We start from the raw sequence: 14,156 nt of genomic DNA, 5'->3' as shown, positions 1-14,156 counted from the left end.
GATGATTTGATATTTATCAAGTGGAGTAGGAATGTATATCTGCCCAGTTGCGTATTTAAGATGGCAACCCATCCGAAAAGAAATTCTCATCCCATCCGAAGAGGACGTGTTTACTTTTTCCTCTCTTTTCTTATAGGTTAACAGATGCTAGAGATTGAAAGGAAGTGAGAAGTGAAAAAAAAAAGTACTGTACTTTCTTTCCCTTCTATTCAACGAGTGTTGTTAAAAACAGAAAAAAACAAAACCCTTTACTAGATATATAATAATCGGATTCAAGTGAAGATTGAAAGGCAAGATTGGTGAATATTTTTGATGTTAATGACGTTGTAAGATTGGATCAGAAAGATATTAAGAAACTCAATGATCATTGAAAAGAAGGAGGAGGAGAGGTGGTAGATGGAACTAACATAAATAGAAGAGAAAGGATTATGGCATAGTGAGGGGAAGGGCAGGTGCCGCGTGCCCAGTAGCATTAAAAAAAGCCGTTGGAACTTATGAAGGCCTACCTCTCCAACTCAAACCTACCCTCCTGCAAGCTTCCTCTTCCCCTGTTAATCAATTAATAAACTCATGCTATATATATACTTTTTTTTTTCTTATCAAAACACGAACAAAATGTTGTATTATTTATTTCCAAGATTTGTCTGATGTCGCAGAACTTAATATAAGATGACATTACATGTGCCGCGAATAATAGCACAAAATCACATTCCTGCGTCGTGTCTCCCTCTCACTCCCCTCCATTCTCTCTCTGCTTTCGTTCTCTCATTAAACGCTTGAATTGAGTTTCATTTCATCCCAGCTTACAGGTTTGTTTCCGTTTTTCCTTACTTGGGTTACTTGTTTTTGGCTTGAAATGTCTACTTGGTGAGGTTTACTTGAAATACAATCATATCATGATCTCGTTCTATTTTGGTTTACAAGAAATGTCAACGTAGTGGGGTTTAATGGGTGGTTTTGTTTGATATGTGAATTTGGGGGCTCTAATTATCTACTTTTTGTGGGTTTAATGATTTTTTTTAAGCATCTTTTGTTTGTCATCATTGCTTCTAAAGATCTTGTATCCGTGAATGTGATACTATGTACTATTAGGCCGTGTTTGGTTGCTTATAACTAGAATTCGAACATGATGGGACTAGGTCCAGTTTTACTTGCTTAGACATGAACAGGTGTTCATGCCGACACAGAATGGAATGGAAGCATAGTCTTACTATAATTGGGCTGTTTAGTTCATGTGTTCATATTTATTTTCAAATTCACTGTTTTTTTTTTCTCTTCTGATTTGTCAACTGTTGTTCATTCAATTTGAAGAGAGCCTAGAGTGAATTAATGTTTGAAGAGATTATACTATCAAGAAAGTTTTAGCTCAATTAAAATTTAAAGCTTGTTCAAGAATTAAAATGAAGTGAATAAGAGCAACTCTCTGTGACCGGACTATCAATCAATTCCACGAGCTACCGGTAACGTCATTTCTTCTATGCAGCATGTCAGTATCACTAAGGAGACCGCCTATAACCTTGGGTGTGGGGCGTGGAAATGGATACATAAATGGGGTAGCTTCAATAAGGAGCCCCGCTACAATATCCCTAGTGGATCAATTCTGCCATGCCCTCGGAGGGAAGAAGCCAATCCATAGTATTTTAATTGCAAACAATGGAATGGCAGCTGTCAAGTTTATACGTAGCATTAGGACATGGGCTTATGAAACATTTGGTACTGATAAAGCTCTTCTGTTGGTGGCTATGGCTACACCAGAAGACATGAGAATCAATGCAGAACATATTCGAATAGCTGATCAGTTTGTGGAAGTTCCTGGTGGGACAAACAATAATAACTATGCCAATGTACAGCTCATTGTAGAGGTGTGTACCCTGAACTCAATCCATTTTTGTGCATTCAAGTTATATTGTTGTTTTAGTTAAAAGTACAACAAAGCACATAAAGACAACTGAATTGGCGCTTTTTAGCAGAAATAGTTTTGTTCACATGAAGTCTGAAATTACCGAAGTCTGATTTTAATTGGATAAAAAAGGTGAGGTTGGTTAGTAAATGAATTGTACAGTATGGGTGAGTAATGAGGCATGTGAAATAGAATCTCTTGAAGTCCCTCTTCTTGAAGTATCTCAGAACATCAAGAAGATTAATTGGCAACTATGGCGTGTGCTGTTATTCGCACTTAGCTATGGTTTGTTCTATCAAATTCTTGTTGGTTTTAATAAAGAAATACGAGTTCTCATTCCCTTGTGGTTCTTTTTCCCAAATTGTAATATGTGCTTGCCAGATGGCAGAGATAACACATGTTGATGCGGTTTGGCCTGGTTGGGGTCATGCTTCTGAGAACCCTGAGCTTCCAGATGCTCTGAATGCAAAGGGGATTGTATTTCTTGGCCCCCCATCTACATCAATGGCAGCACTGGGAGATAAGATTGGCTCATCTTTGATTGCTCAAGCAGCAGATGTTCCTACCCTACCATGGAGTGGTTCTCGTGTAATTATCTCTCGCAAGACATGCTGTGTTTTTTTTTCAGGGTCATTCCACATCTAAGATACTTCAATTCTGTCTTGCAGGTGAAAATTTCTTCAGAAAGTTGCTTGGTTATCATCCCAGATGAGATATACAGGGAAGCATGTGTATATACAACTGAGGAAGCAATCGCTAGCTGTCAAGTTGTCGGTTACCCTGCAATGATAAAGGCATCATGGGGTGGTGGTGGTAAAGGCATAAGAAAGGTATGCTTCACGCATGGCTGTATTGTGATTTCTGACAACGATTTACTTGTGGAATATTGCATTCTAACTTTCCCTGTGCGCCATTCATACTCCTCTATGGTTAGAAAGCAAGGCTGATCATATTACCTATAGGTCTCTTGGAATGGACACTGACATGCGTTATTTATATCGCCTACTGAACTAGCTCATATATTTTCTAGGTTCATAATGATGATGAAGTCAGAGCATTGTTCAAGCAAGTTCAGGGTGAAGTCCCAGGTTCCCCGATATTTATAATGAAGGTTGCTTCTCAGGTCAGATTATCTACTGCCTTCTAATTTGAACATAGTCCTTTCATACTGTTATTAAAGGGATCTTATTCTGGTGAACAACTTTGAATTGTTTCTTAGAGTCGACATTTGGAAGTCCAGTTACTTTGTGATCAGTATGGAAATGTAGCAGCTTTGCATAGCCGTGATTGCAGCATTCAGAGGCGGCACCAGAAAGCAAGTTCCTTTCTTAGAGCTAAGCTTAAATTTGGTTTAATAACTGTCTATTTGGTTTCTTATTTTTGTCTTCTTCATCATAATATACAATGTATCAGCCTTAGCATTGTCTCCAAGGAGCATGTCCTCATAAGATCTGACAGTCTTGCATGCTCATGTTTGTTAAATAGATAATTGAGGAGGGTCCAATTACTGTTGCACCACCGGAGACAGTAAAAAAACTAGAACAGGCCGCACGGAGGTTAGCGAAATGTGTGAATTATGTGGGAGCAGCCACTGTTGAGTATTTGTATAGCATGGACACTGGCGAATATTACTTCTTAGAACTCAACCCTCGGTTACAGGTATGCTGACTTTTTAAGATGCAAGTTTAGCCTGGTGCTGTCCTCATTAACTATCATTTCATGTAGTCATTTTACCTCTTTTTTTTTTGTTCTTTCTGTTGCATTAAGATGTTTTAATCCAAGAATACATTTGAAGAGTATATGGAAGCATATTAGACTAGCAGGAATGTTTTCCTCTCTCTGGTTAAGTCATTTTAGGATTACAATGATCTTCTTGAAAGGACTTGCTTTCATGATGATAATAAACTTATAAGCATATTGGGTAGCAGCTTCTTACCTCATTTCCGTTAAGTTCTGATATAAGTCTCATCTTACGAGTGAAATGGCCTACTAGTTTCACACTTCAAATGTTGGATTTTTCTAAAGACCTTTAGACTAATTTCAATGTAGGTGGAGCACCCTGTCACTGAGTGGATTGCTGAAATAAATCTACCTGCAGCCCAGGTTGCAGTGGGGATGGGTATTCCTCTCTGGCAAATTTCGGGTATGACACTAATGGATCCACAATTTCACCAAGGCCTTTTTCCTTGGCCATTGAATATATGTTTTTTGGTATTGTTATTTATACTTCTCATTTAATTAGAGATAAGGCGATTTTATGGAATGGAATATGGTGGAGGTTATGATGCATGGAGGAAAACTTCATTGGTTGCCACCCCTTTTGATTTTGACAAGGCAGAGTCCATAAGGCCAAAAGGTCATTGTGTAGCTGTACGTGTGACGAGTGAGGATCCGGATGATGGTTTTAAGCCTACAAGCGGAAAAGTACAGGTGAGCATCATGGGGTCCTGACCAGTCATACTTGAAGATCAACAATTTGTTATACACCCATATTGACTTACATGGCCTTGTAACAGGAACTAAGTTTTAAAAGCAAGCCAAATGTGTGGGCTTACTTCTCTGTTAAGGTAATTTTTATTGTCATTGTCTTTTGATTTTTCTCAAAATAATTCTGTTGACAGAACCTTGGTTTTCCTAACTTTAGTGATCTGAATTATCATCTGCAGTCTGGAGGAGGCATTCATGAATTCTCAGATTCTCAATTTGGTAAGCATCAGCTGTCAACTGAAAAAATTAAATAAAGTAGATGCAAGTTGATGAGTAGCTGCAATAAATTGTCTTTTACAAGTTTAATTGTTTATTTGCTATACGATCAAATGAAATTAACTGGCTGTTGCAGGAGGTCTGATGTCTTATACTCCAACTTAGCCAAGATGATTTTTAGGTCTCTTTGAGCTTACATGTGAAAACTGAAAGAAAGCAGTTTTAATTTCTTTTCAACTGCACAGAGTTGCTAATGGAAATCTCTAGAATACATTTTTGAGTTGAAATGTATGATTGTAAAATTGCTGGAGAAGTTATAGAAATTGGTAATCTTTACCTTGATTTGTATATCTTGGTATAACAGTGATTGATTATAATCCTCAACAGTGACTGTTTTCCATCAATTTAGTCCACATTCTGTGTCGTGCAGTTCATTGAGTGTTTGCCAAACTTTTCCTCAGGACATGTTTTCGCATTTGGGGAATCTAGAGCTTTGGCTATAGCAAATATGGTCCTTGGACTTAAAGAAATTCAAATTCGTGGAGAAATCCGTACAAATGTTGATTACACAATTAATCTTTTACATGTAAACTCCTCACCTGCTCTTCATCCATTTCTGCTCACCGTCCCGTTCTTCACAGAATTTGATAAGAAAGTTGCTTCAGAAAAACAAACTGACACAGATTGAAATGCTATACAGGCTTCAGATTACAGAGACAATAAAATCCACACAGGTTGGTTGGACAGTAGAATTGCGATGCGTGTTAGAGCAGAGAGGCTCCCATGGTATCTCTCTGTTGTTGGAGGGTCTTTATATGTAAGTAGTAGCCCATTGATATGAAAACTGGAATCATAAAATCTTGCTTTCGCTATATTTGTATCTTGCATTTATGTTTCAAATTTTGTTTGCTTCAGAAAGCATGTGCTAGCAGCGCAGCTCTGGTTTCTGATTATATTGGCTATCTGGAAAAGGGGCAAATTCCCCCCAAGGTAAATTGATCAAGAATAACTAATTGGTACTCACTTTGTGTTTATTAATATTAACATGTGCTGATCCTGTTTACAACATATGCCGCTCATGTTTACAGCACATATCTCTTGTTAACTCTCAAGTTTCATTGAACATTGAAGGAAGCAAATACACGGTACATGTTATTGTTATATTGTTATACATTTTATACTACTCAAATGAAACAACTATTTTTTTTCTTGTTAAGAATTTTTGAAGATTTTTGCCTCATGGGCTCTTATAACATGCATCATTCACATTTTGAAAAACTAGATTGACATGGTTAGAGAGGGGCCTGGTAGCTATAGATTGAGGATGAACGAATCACAGATTGAAGTAGAGATACATACTTTACGTGATGGAGGTCTATTGATGCAGGCAAGCATTCATTTTCACCCATAACATTTCTATAATTATGGTCTTGTGGATATTGCACAGTTGCTTGTGTTATCAATACTCTCTACAGACAATTTTTTCGTCAATATGTTTTTAACTCTTCAATGGCGCCAATTGCTTGTATTTTGATACAGCTGGATGGGAACAGTCATGTGATATATGCAGAGGAAGAAGCAGCTGGAACTCGCCTCCTCATTGACGGAAGGACTTGCTTGTTACAGAATGATCATGATCCATCAAAGTTAGTGGCAGAGACACCATGCAAGTTGCTGAGGTATTTGGTTTCGGATGGTAGTCATGTTGATGCAGACATGCCATATGCTGAGGTTGAAGTTATGAAGATGTGCATGCCTCTTCTTTCACCTGCTTCTGGAGTTATTCAGTTCAAAATGTCTGAAGGTCAAGCAATGCAGGTAAATAATGTTCCCCTTTGGAAATATAATTGCTTAGTTTAGTACGAGGTTAAGAAAAGCGTTTTCTTGTAGGCTGGTGAGCTTATAGCAAGGCTTGATCTTGATGATCCATCAGCTGTAAGAAAAGCTGAGCCTTTTCATGGGAGCTTCCCGGTTCTGGGCCCTCCAACTGCAATTTCTGGAAAAGTTCATCAGAGATGTGCTGCAAGTCTTAATGCAGCCCGGATGATTCTTGCTGGTTATGATCATAATATTGATGAAGTAAGTATTCTTTTACTATATAACAATTTCAATTTGGAGTTTAAACCTAATTGTGAATCATCAGTCTCTCTCATCTTTATTTGTGTTGCATTTACGCTATCAATTCATAAACTTGTAATGCCATATGCTTGCAAACATGTTTACATTAAATCCTATTACTTACGAGTTCATGTTTCAACAACAACAATGATAGGTGGTGCAAAACTTGCTTGTTTGTCTTGATAGTCCGGAACTCCCTTTCCTCCAATGGCAAGAGTGCTTGGCTGTTCTCGCAACCCGCCTTCCCAAAGATCTTAGAACTGCGGTGAATATTTATCATGTGGCTTTGATCTCCAATATCATGCTCATCATTTTGTCTAGACTTGCACTAGTATCTGATTTTGTGTTGGTTTAATTTTTTCAGTTGGAAGCAAAATTCAGAGAGTTTGAGGGAATTTCAAGCTCCTTGAACATTGATTTCCCTGCCAAATTATTGAAGGGTGTGCTTGAGGTGATTTCCTTTTTTAGGTTCCTTGTTTTGAAACCCTTTTTGCTCCTCCTTTGATGTGCTCAATATACTTGGAACGCATACATATTTCTGCAGGTCCATTTATCCTCTTGTCCAGAAAAAGAAAAAGGAGCTCATGAAAGGCTCGTTGAACCTTTGATGAGTCTTGTGAAGTCTTATGAAGGTGGAAGAGAGAGTCATGCCCGTGTTATTGTTCAGTCACTTTTTGAAGAGTATTTATCTGTTGAAGAGTTATTCAGTGATAACATCCAGGTTAGTGTGGTCAAATGAAACACGAGTCTTTCTATGGAACTGGTCCTTATAAGTTGAGAATCTTGTTCTGATTACTTGGGATTGGTAATATCAATGTTATATGTAGCATCGTGATTCTTGAATACGCATCATGGCTTCAATTAGAGTACAAGATTGATCTTTTATTTGTTTGGTTCCAAGCTCTAAGTCATGACTTTCCTCTTTTCTTTAATCATTCGAGGCAGTCTTATTTTACTTTGTTTTTTCTGTATTGTTCTGTTCTTCCATTCTCTTTGTTTTTCTTCCCATTATCCTTTTAAAGTCATCAACGTCTATGTTCTTGTTAATAACTGTATGAACATATCTTGTTGTTCTTGCTTGCTATTTCTTTTGTTGTCCGCCTAAACCTGGTTTAAATTCATAAGGCACAACAGTTGGATTTATGTCACTGAACTTTCAGTGGGACTCAAAGCTTGGTCCCCACTCCCTTACTTTAGGTTACATTTTAGTAATTTTTTTGCATGCAAGCAAAAATTATCTGGAACATGGTGGGTGACTCCACAATAAATTTTCTTTAATTTATTATTATCTTTTAGGTCATTAATTGTTTTTTTCTATTTGTATCTTTCTTCAGGCTGATGTGATTGAACGTCTTCGACTTCAGTATAAGAAAGATTTACTGAAGGTTGTGGACATTGTACTTTCTCATCAGGTATCACATTTATGATGCGTTCAGATGGATTGCCTCTTGTCTCTTTTTGTTTTCTATCAAAATAACTTCAACTGAATCTTCCTAAACGGGCTTGCAGGGTGTCAGAAGTAAAAATAAGCTAATACTACGCCTCATGGAACAACTTGTTTATCCCAGTCCTGCTGCATATAGGGACAAACTAATCCGCTTCTCTCAACTCAACCATACAAATTATTCTGAGGTATATATATATAAAATCTCTCTTGTTTTAATTTGTTATCAGTTTAATTTTTTAAAATCAGTCCAGACTTTTCTGCAAGAAGAGGATTTTTTTTTTGAGTTATTTCCTCCTCATGTCATTTACTAATAGTCATTTGCTATTTTCAGTTCTCATAGTAAGAAAATTATCAATATTTAATACATTTTGTATATGCAGCTTGCACTAAAGGCTAGTCAACTGCTAGAACATACCAAACTGAGTGAACTTCGTTCTACCATTGCAAGAAGCCTTTCTGAATTGGAGATGTTTACAGAGGATGGTGAAAATATGGATACTCCCAAGAGGAAAAGTGCCATTAATGAACGAATGGAGGATCTTGTTAGTGCTCCTTTAGCCGTTGAGGATGCCCTTGTGGGTTTGTTTGATCATAGTGACCACACCCTTCAGAGGCGAGTGGTAGAAACTTATGTCCGTAGACTATACCAGGTGCCATATTACAAACTTTTACAACTTTCTGCTTGTTATACTTCTGAGTGACCATTTCTGAAATTAACATTCTTTTACCTGCCATCAGCCCTATCTTGTGAAGGGGAGTGTCAGGATGCAGTGGCACAGATCTGGTCTTATTGCTTCATGGGAGTTCTTGGAAGAACACATTGAGAGAAAGAATGGCTTTGAAGATCAAATGCCAGATAAACCACTAGTAGAAAAGCACCGTGAGCAAAAATGGGGAGCTATGGTTATTATTAAATCTCTTCAATTTTTGCCAGCTATCATTAGTGCCGCATTACTGGAGACAACCCATGATCCTCATGAAGTAGTTTTAAATGGATCTGTAGAACCAACTGGCTTTGGTAATATGATGCACATTGCTTTGGTGGGCATCAACAATCCGATGAGTCTACTCCAGGATAGGTATACTGGTTGTTTTGAGTTTTCCCTGCTACAGTTTTTCATAATGCTGCATTGGTAGCAGTTTGTTATACGTCCTTTAATAGTACACATTCCATTTAGGATCTAAAGGCTAGTTCCACTTTGAAAAACATTTAAAAACTTATTAAATTCTGGCAGGTTTGATTTAAATTCATGTATAGCATCAATGATTGCAAGTCCTATTTTGTGAACAAAGCAGTTACTAAGTTACTACAATACATGAAAGGAAAACTAAAAGAACACACACACACACACACACACACACACACACACACACGTGTGAGGAACAATTTTCTTCTAGTTATTATCCTAGGGAGTAGATCCTTTGTTTAACCTAGCTCCTTATTGGCACTGCCCCCTGACTCTTTGCAGTGGTGATGAGGACCAGGCTCAGGAGAGAATAAAAAAAATAGCCAAAATACTTAAGGAGCAAGAGGTGAGCTCCAGTTTACACAGTGCAGGTGTTTGTGTTATTAGTTGCATCATACAGAGAGACGAAGGGCGAGCTCCTATGAGGCATTCCTTTCACTGGTCAGCGGAAAAGCTATATTATGCAGAAGAGCCTCTGCTGCGTCACCTAGAACCTCCGCTATCCATCTACCTTGAATTGGTTTGTTTGTAGACCCTTTGTTTTAATTAAAGAAAGAAGAGATCAATTCACATCCTTCGATCTGAATTTTATCACAATCTGTTTTTATCCAGGACAAGCTTAAAGGCTATAAAGATATACATTATACTCTATCCCGTGATCGGCAATGGCATTTGTACACTGTTGTAGACAAGCCAGGGCCAATCCGGAGAATGTTCCTTAGAACACTTGTAAGACAGCCAACAATGAATGAAGGGTTTACTGCATATCAAAGGCTGGGAATAGAAACAACTGGTACCCAATGGACTGTTTCCTTTACTTCAAAGAGCATTTTGAGGTCTTTGGTGACTGCACTGGAGGAATTGGAGCTTAATGTGCATAATGCTACTGTCAAACCTGACCATGCTCATATGTACCTTTGTATCTTACGTGAGCAACAAATAGACGATCTTGTGCCATACCCAAAGTAATTATTGTCTGTACTCTTGTTAAGTTTATGTTCTATTTCAATAAGTTAGTAAGCTTTTTGCACGGGTTCTCATGTTTGAGATATTGTCACCAGGAAACTTGACATAGATGCTGAGCAAGAAGAAGTGGCAGTAGAGGCAATCTTGGAAGGATTGGCTAGGGAAATCCATGCGGCTGTTGGTGTGAGAATGCATAGATTGGGTGCTTGTGAGTGGGAAGTGAAGCTCTGGATGGCGTCATCTGGACAGGCAAATGGTGCATGGAGGATTGTCGTCACAAATGTGACTGGTCACACCTGTGCTGTGCATGTAAGTATATATACCATTTGGCAAGTGTTCTGAAGAGGCCTTTCTTCTCAAGACATGCATTTCAAAGGAGAAAACCCTTGGTTAATTTCATATTAGGGGTGAGCATTTGTTCATTGGGATATGAAACTGAATTTGCAAAAACTGGAATATTCAAATGGGACCTGACCGAGCCAGCTAAAAACTGACTAGTTTCAGGTTGGTTTGATTCGGTTATTTTTTAGCTCAAACCTCAAATAGCCATTTTTTAAGGGTAATTATGGATAGGCCATTTTTCTGAAATGCTCAATTGGCCCATACCAGGGACGATAACCAGGGTTTTGGTTGCTGCCCCTAATCGACCCTGGCTTAAATTTAAATTTCATAGAACTTCTAGAAAACTGAACTGAACCGCCATATATTAGAAAATTTCATCCAAACCTACCCGAGATACTTGTGAGGATGGCTCATTCTCCAACTTGCTCCTGTAATTCTTTTCAGACATTTATATAATTTTCTTTTATCTGAAAAAATAACTATCTGGTGATATGACTTTCAGATATACCGGGAACTCGAGCATACCAGCAAGCAGAAAGTGGTGTACCATTCAATCTCTGTGCATGGTCCTCTGCATCTTGTACCTGTAAATGCACACTATCAACCTTTGGGATCACTTGATCGAAAACGTCTGTTGGCAAGGAGAAGCAGCACCACTTACTGCTACGATTTTCCATTGGTGAGTCCTGCATTGTGTGCTTGAAAATAACAGAAGTTACTTATTTTCTTTAAGCTAAAAAATAAAAAGACAAGTCAAATTATGTTGCTGACATATATCTTTTGCGCTCAGGCTTTTGAGACAGTCTTGGAACAAATATGGGCATCCCAATTTTCAGGTATGAAAAAACCTAAGGATAAAGTTATCAAGGTGACAGAGCTCGTATTTGCTGATGAAAAAGGTAGCTGGGGTACACCTCTTGTTTCCTTGGAGCGTCCAGCTGGGCTCAATGATTTTGGCATGGTAGCTTGGTGCATGGAAATACTAACTCCTGAGTTCCCTTTGGGAAGGACAATTTTGGTAGTAGCAAATGACGTGACCTTCAAAGCAGGGTCTTTTGGCCAAAGAGAGGATGCATTCTTTCTTGCAGTGACTGATCTTGCCTGCAATAAGAAAATTCCACTGATTTATTTGGCAGCGAACTCAGGTGCGCGTATTGGGGCTGCTGATGAAGTCAAATCCTGCTTTAAAGTTGGTTGGTCAGATGAAGTTTTCCCCGATCGTGGCTTTCAGTATGTATATTTAAGTCCTGAGGATCATGCTCGGATTGGATCATCAGTGATAGCGCATGAATTGAAGCTGGAGAATGGAGAAACAAGATGGGTGATAGAAGCCATTGTTGGGAAGGAGGATGGCCTGGGGGTAGAGAATTTATCTGGAAGTGGGGCCATTGCTAGTGCTTATTCTAGAGCATACAACGAAACCTTTACCTTGACTTATGTGACTGGCAGAACTGTAGGAATTGGTGCTTATCTCACTCGGCTTGGAATGCGGTGCATACAGAGGCTTGATCAGCCCATTATTTTAACCGGTTTTTCTGCTTTAAACAAGCTTCTTGGTCGCGAGGTATACAGCTCACACATGCAACTTGGTGGACCAAAAATTATGGCAACCAACGGGGTAGTTCATCTAACTGTCTCAGATGATCTTGAAGGGGTATCAGCTATCTTGAAGTGGCTAAGCTGTATTCCTCCTTGTGTGGGTGGTGCGCTTCCCATTTTAAGTCCATCAGATTCTCCAGAAAGACCTGTGGAGTACTTCCCAGAAAACTCATGTGATCCACGAGCTGCTGTTTGTGGTATTTTTGATGGCAATGGGAAGTGGCTGGGTGGTATTTTTGACAAGGATAGCTTTGTAGAGACATTGGAAGGCTGGGCAAGGACAGTTGTGACTGGACGAGCAAAGCTTGGAGGAATCCCTGTTGGAATAGTAGCTGTTGAGACACAGACAGTTATGAAAGTGATCCCTGCTGACCCAGGACAGCTTGATTCCCATGAGAGGGTTGTTCCTCAGGCTGGGCAAGTATGGTTTCCAGATTCTGCAACCAAAACAGCTCAAGCAATATTTGATTTCAATAGAGAAGAGCTACCGCTTTTCATTTTAGCCAACTGGAGAGGTTTTTCTGGCGGGCAGAGAGACCTCTTTGAAGGTATCCTCCAGGCAGGCGCAACCATAGTTGAGAACCTTAGAACATACAAACAACCTGTTTTTGTGTACATTCCTATGATGGGTGAGCTTCGTGGCGGGGCATGGGCTGTTCTGGATAGTAAGATCAATTCAGATCACATTGAAATGTATGCAGATCGAACAGCTAAAGGTAATGTCCTTGAGCCAGAAGGAATGATCGAGATCAAATTCAGGACAAAGGATCTGCTTGAGTGCATGGGTAGGCTTGATCAACAGCTGATCAATTTGAAGGCAAAACTTCAGGAAACCAGGAGCAGTGCACCATATGGAATGGTAGATTCTCTCCAACAGCAGATAAAAACTCGTGAAAAGCAGCTTTTGCCGGTCTACACTCAGGTAGCCACCAAATTCGCCGAGCTTCATGATTCTTCTCTAAGAATGGAGGCAAAGGGTGTTATAAGAGAAGTTGTGGACTGGGCTAGATCACGCCTTTTTTTCTGCAGAAGGTTATGTAGGAGAATTGCTGAGTGTTCGCTGATCAAGGATGTGATAGATGCAGCAGGTGAGCAACTGTTACATAAATCTGCAATGGACATGATCAAAACATGGTTCTTGAATTCGGATATTGCAAGAGGGAGAGAAGATGCTTGGATGGATGATGAAGCATTCTTTGCATGGAAGGATGATTCAGGAAATTATGAAGCAAAGCTACAGGAGTTGCGGGCCCACAAGGTATTGCTTCAGTTAACAAACATTGGTGAGTCTCAGTCAGATTTGAAAGCTCTACCACAAGGTCTTGCTGCCCTTCTAAGCAAGGTAAAATCATCATACATTCTTTGCTTTGCATTAGTATTATTTTTATGGTCCAGTCCAGAGGTGATGCTTTATTATATTTAATGCAGGTGGAGCCATCAAGCAGAGAACGATTGGTTGATGAACTTCGTAAGGTGCTTGGTTGATTGGCAGGTCCGTGCTTCAGCAGCAAAGATGGTCCCTTGCGGCCTTGCCCACAATTTGGTAATTCTTACGCTGTACCATCTACAACTTCGACAAGGAACGCCTAAGTAGATGCGTTTTGAACACCTCTCTTGCCTTTCCCAGTTCCTGGGATCTACAAGCTACTTGTGCTGATGTAATTTTACCAGCTAAGTTGATCATGGCTGTAAATTGGAGCCAGTCAATCAGTCTTGGGAGTAGATCTATAGCTTTCATATAATTGTAAATTTTGCCAGTCTTCAGTCCACTAGGGAAATAAATTCCTCCATTGAAAGTGAGGTTGGCCAGCAGTACTTGAAGCCATTAGCCAATGCGTTGATTCGTCCTTTGAATATTATTGATTGTTTTTGTAATAATAATGTTTTAGATGCA

General features: G+C 39.1%; 1 protein-coding gene across 1 annotated transcript; it reads left to right on the top strand.

The window, feature by feature from the left end:
* The first annotated feature begins 427 nt into the window (after window positions 1–427).
* LOC133693583 (acetyl-CoA carboxylase 1-like) lies at window positions 428–14,156 on the top strand. Its single transcript, XM_062114816.1, has 31 exons — window positions 428–809; window positions 1,484–1,862; window positions 2,282–2,488; window positions 2,569–2,730; window positions 2,931–3,023; window positions 3,120–3,215; window positions 3,386–3,559; window positions 3,950–4,043; window positions 4,143–4,330; window positions 4,417–4,467; window positions 4,567–4,606; window positions 5,065–5,189; window positions 5,304–5,420; window positions 5,519–5,593; window positions 5,692–5,748; window positions 5,886–5,990; window positions 6,143–6,421; window positions 6,494–6,682; window positions 6,876–6,986; window positions 7,086–7,172; window positions 7,266–7,442; window positions 8,056–8,133; window positions 8,231–8,353; window positions 8,549–8,818; window positions 8,907–9,247; window positions 9,638–9,875; window positions 9,968–10,320; window positions 10,417–10,630; window positions 11,166–11,342; window positions 11,454–13,604; window positions 13,691–14,156. Exons 2-31 carry the CDS (start codon window positions 1,485–1,487, stop codon window positions 13,745–13,747), a joined length of 6,807 nt encoding a protein of 2,268 aa, XP_061970800.1. The 5' UTR covers window positions 428–809; window position 1,484; the 3' UTR covers window positions 13,748–14,156.

Source organism: Populus nigra, chromosome 5 (assembly GCF_951802175.1).
Source record: "Populus nigra chromosome 5, ddPopNigr1.1, whole genome shotgun sequence".
Taxonomy (NCBI): Eukaryota; Viridiplantae; Streptophyta; class Magnoliopsida; order Malpighiales; family Salicaceae; genus Populus; species Populus nigra.
The sequence above is the reverse complement of the archived record's forward strand: the minus strand, read 5'-3'. Positions and strand labels throughout refer to the sequence as shown.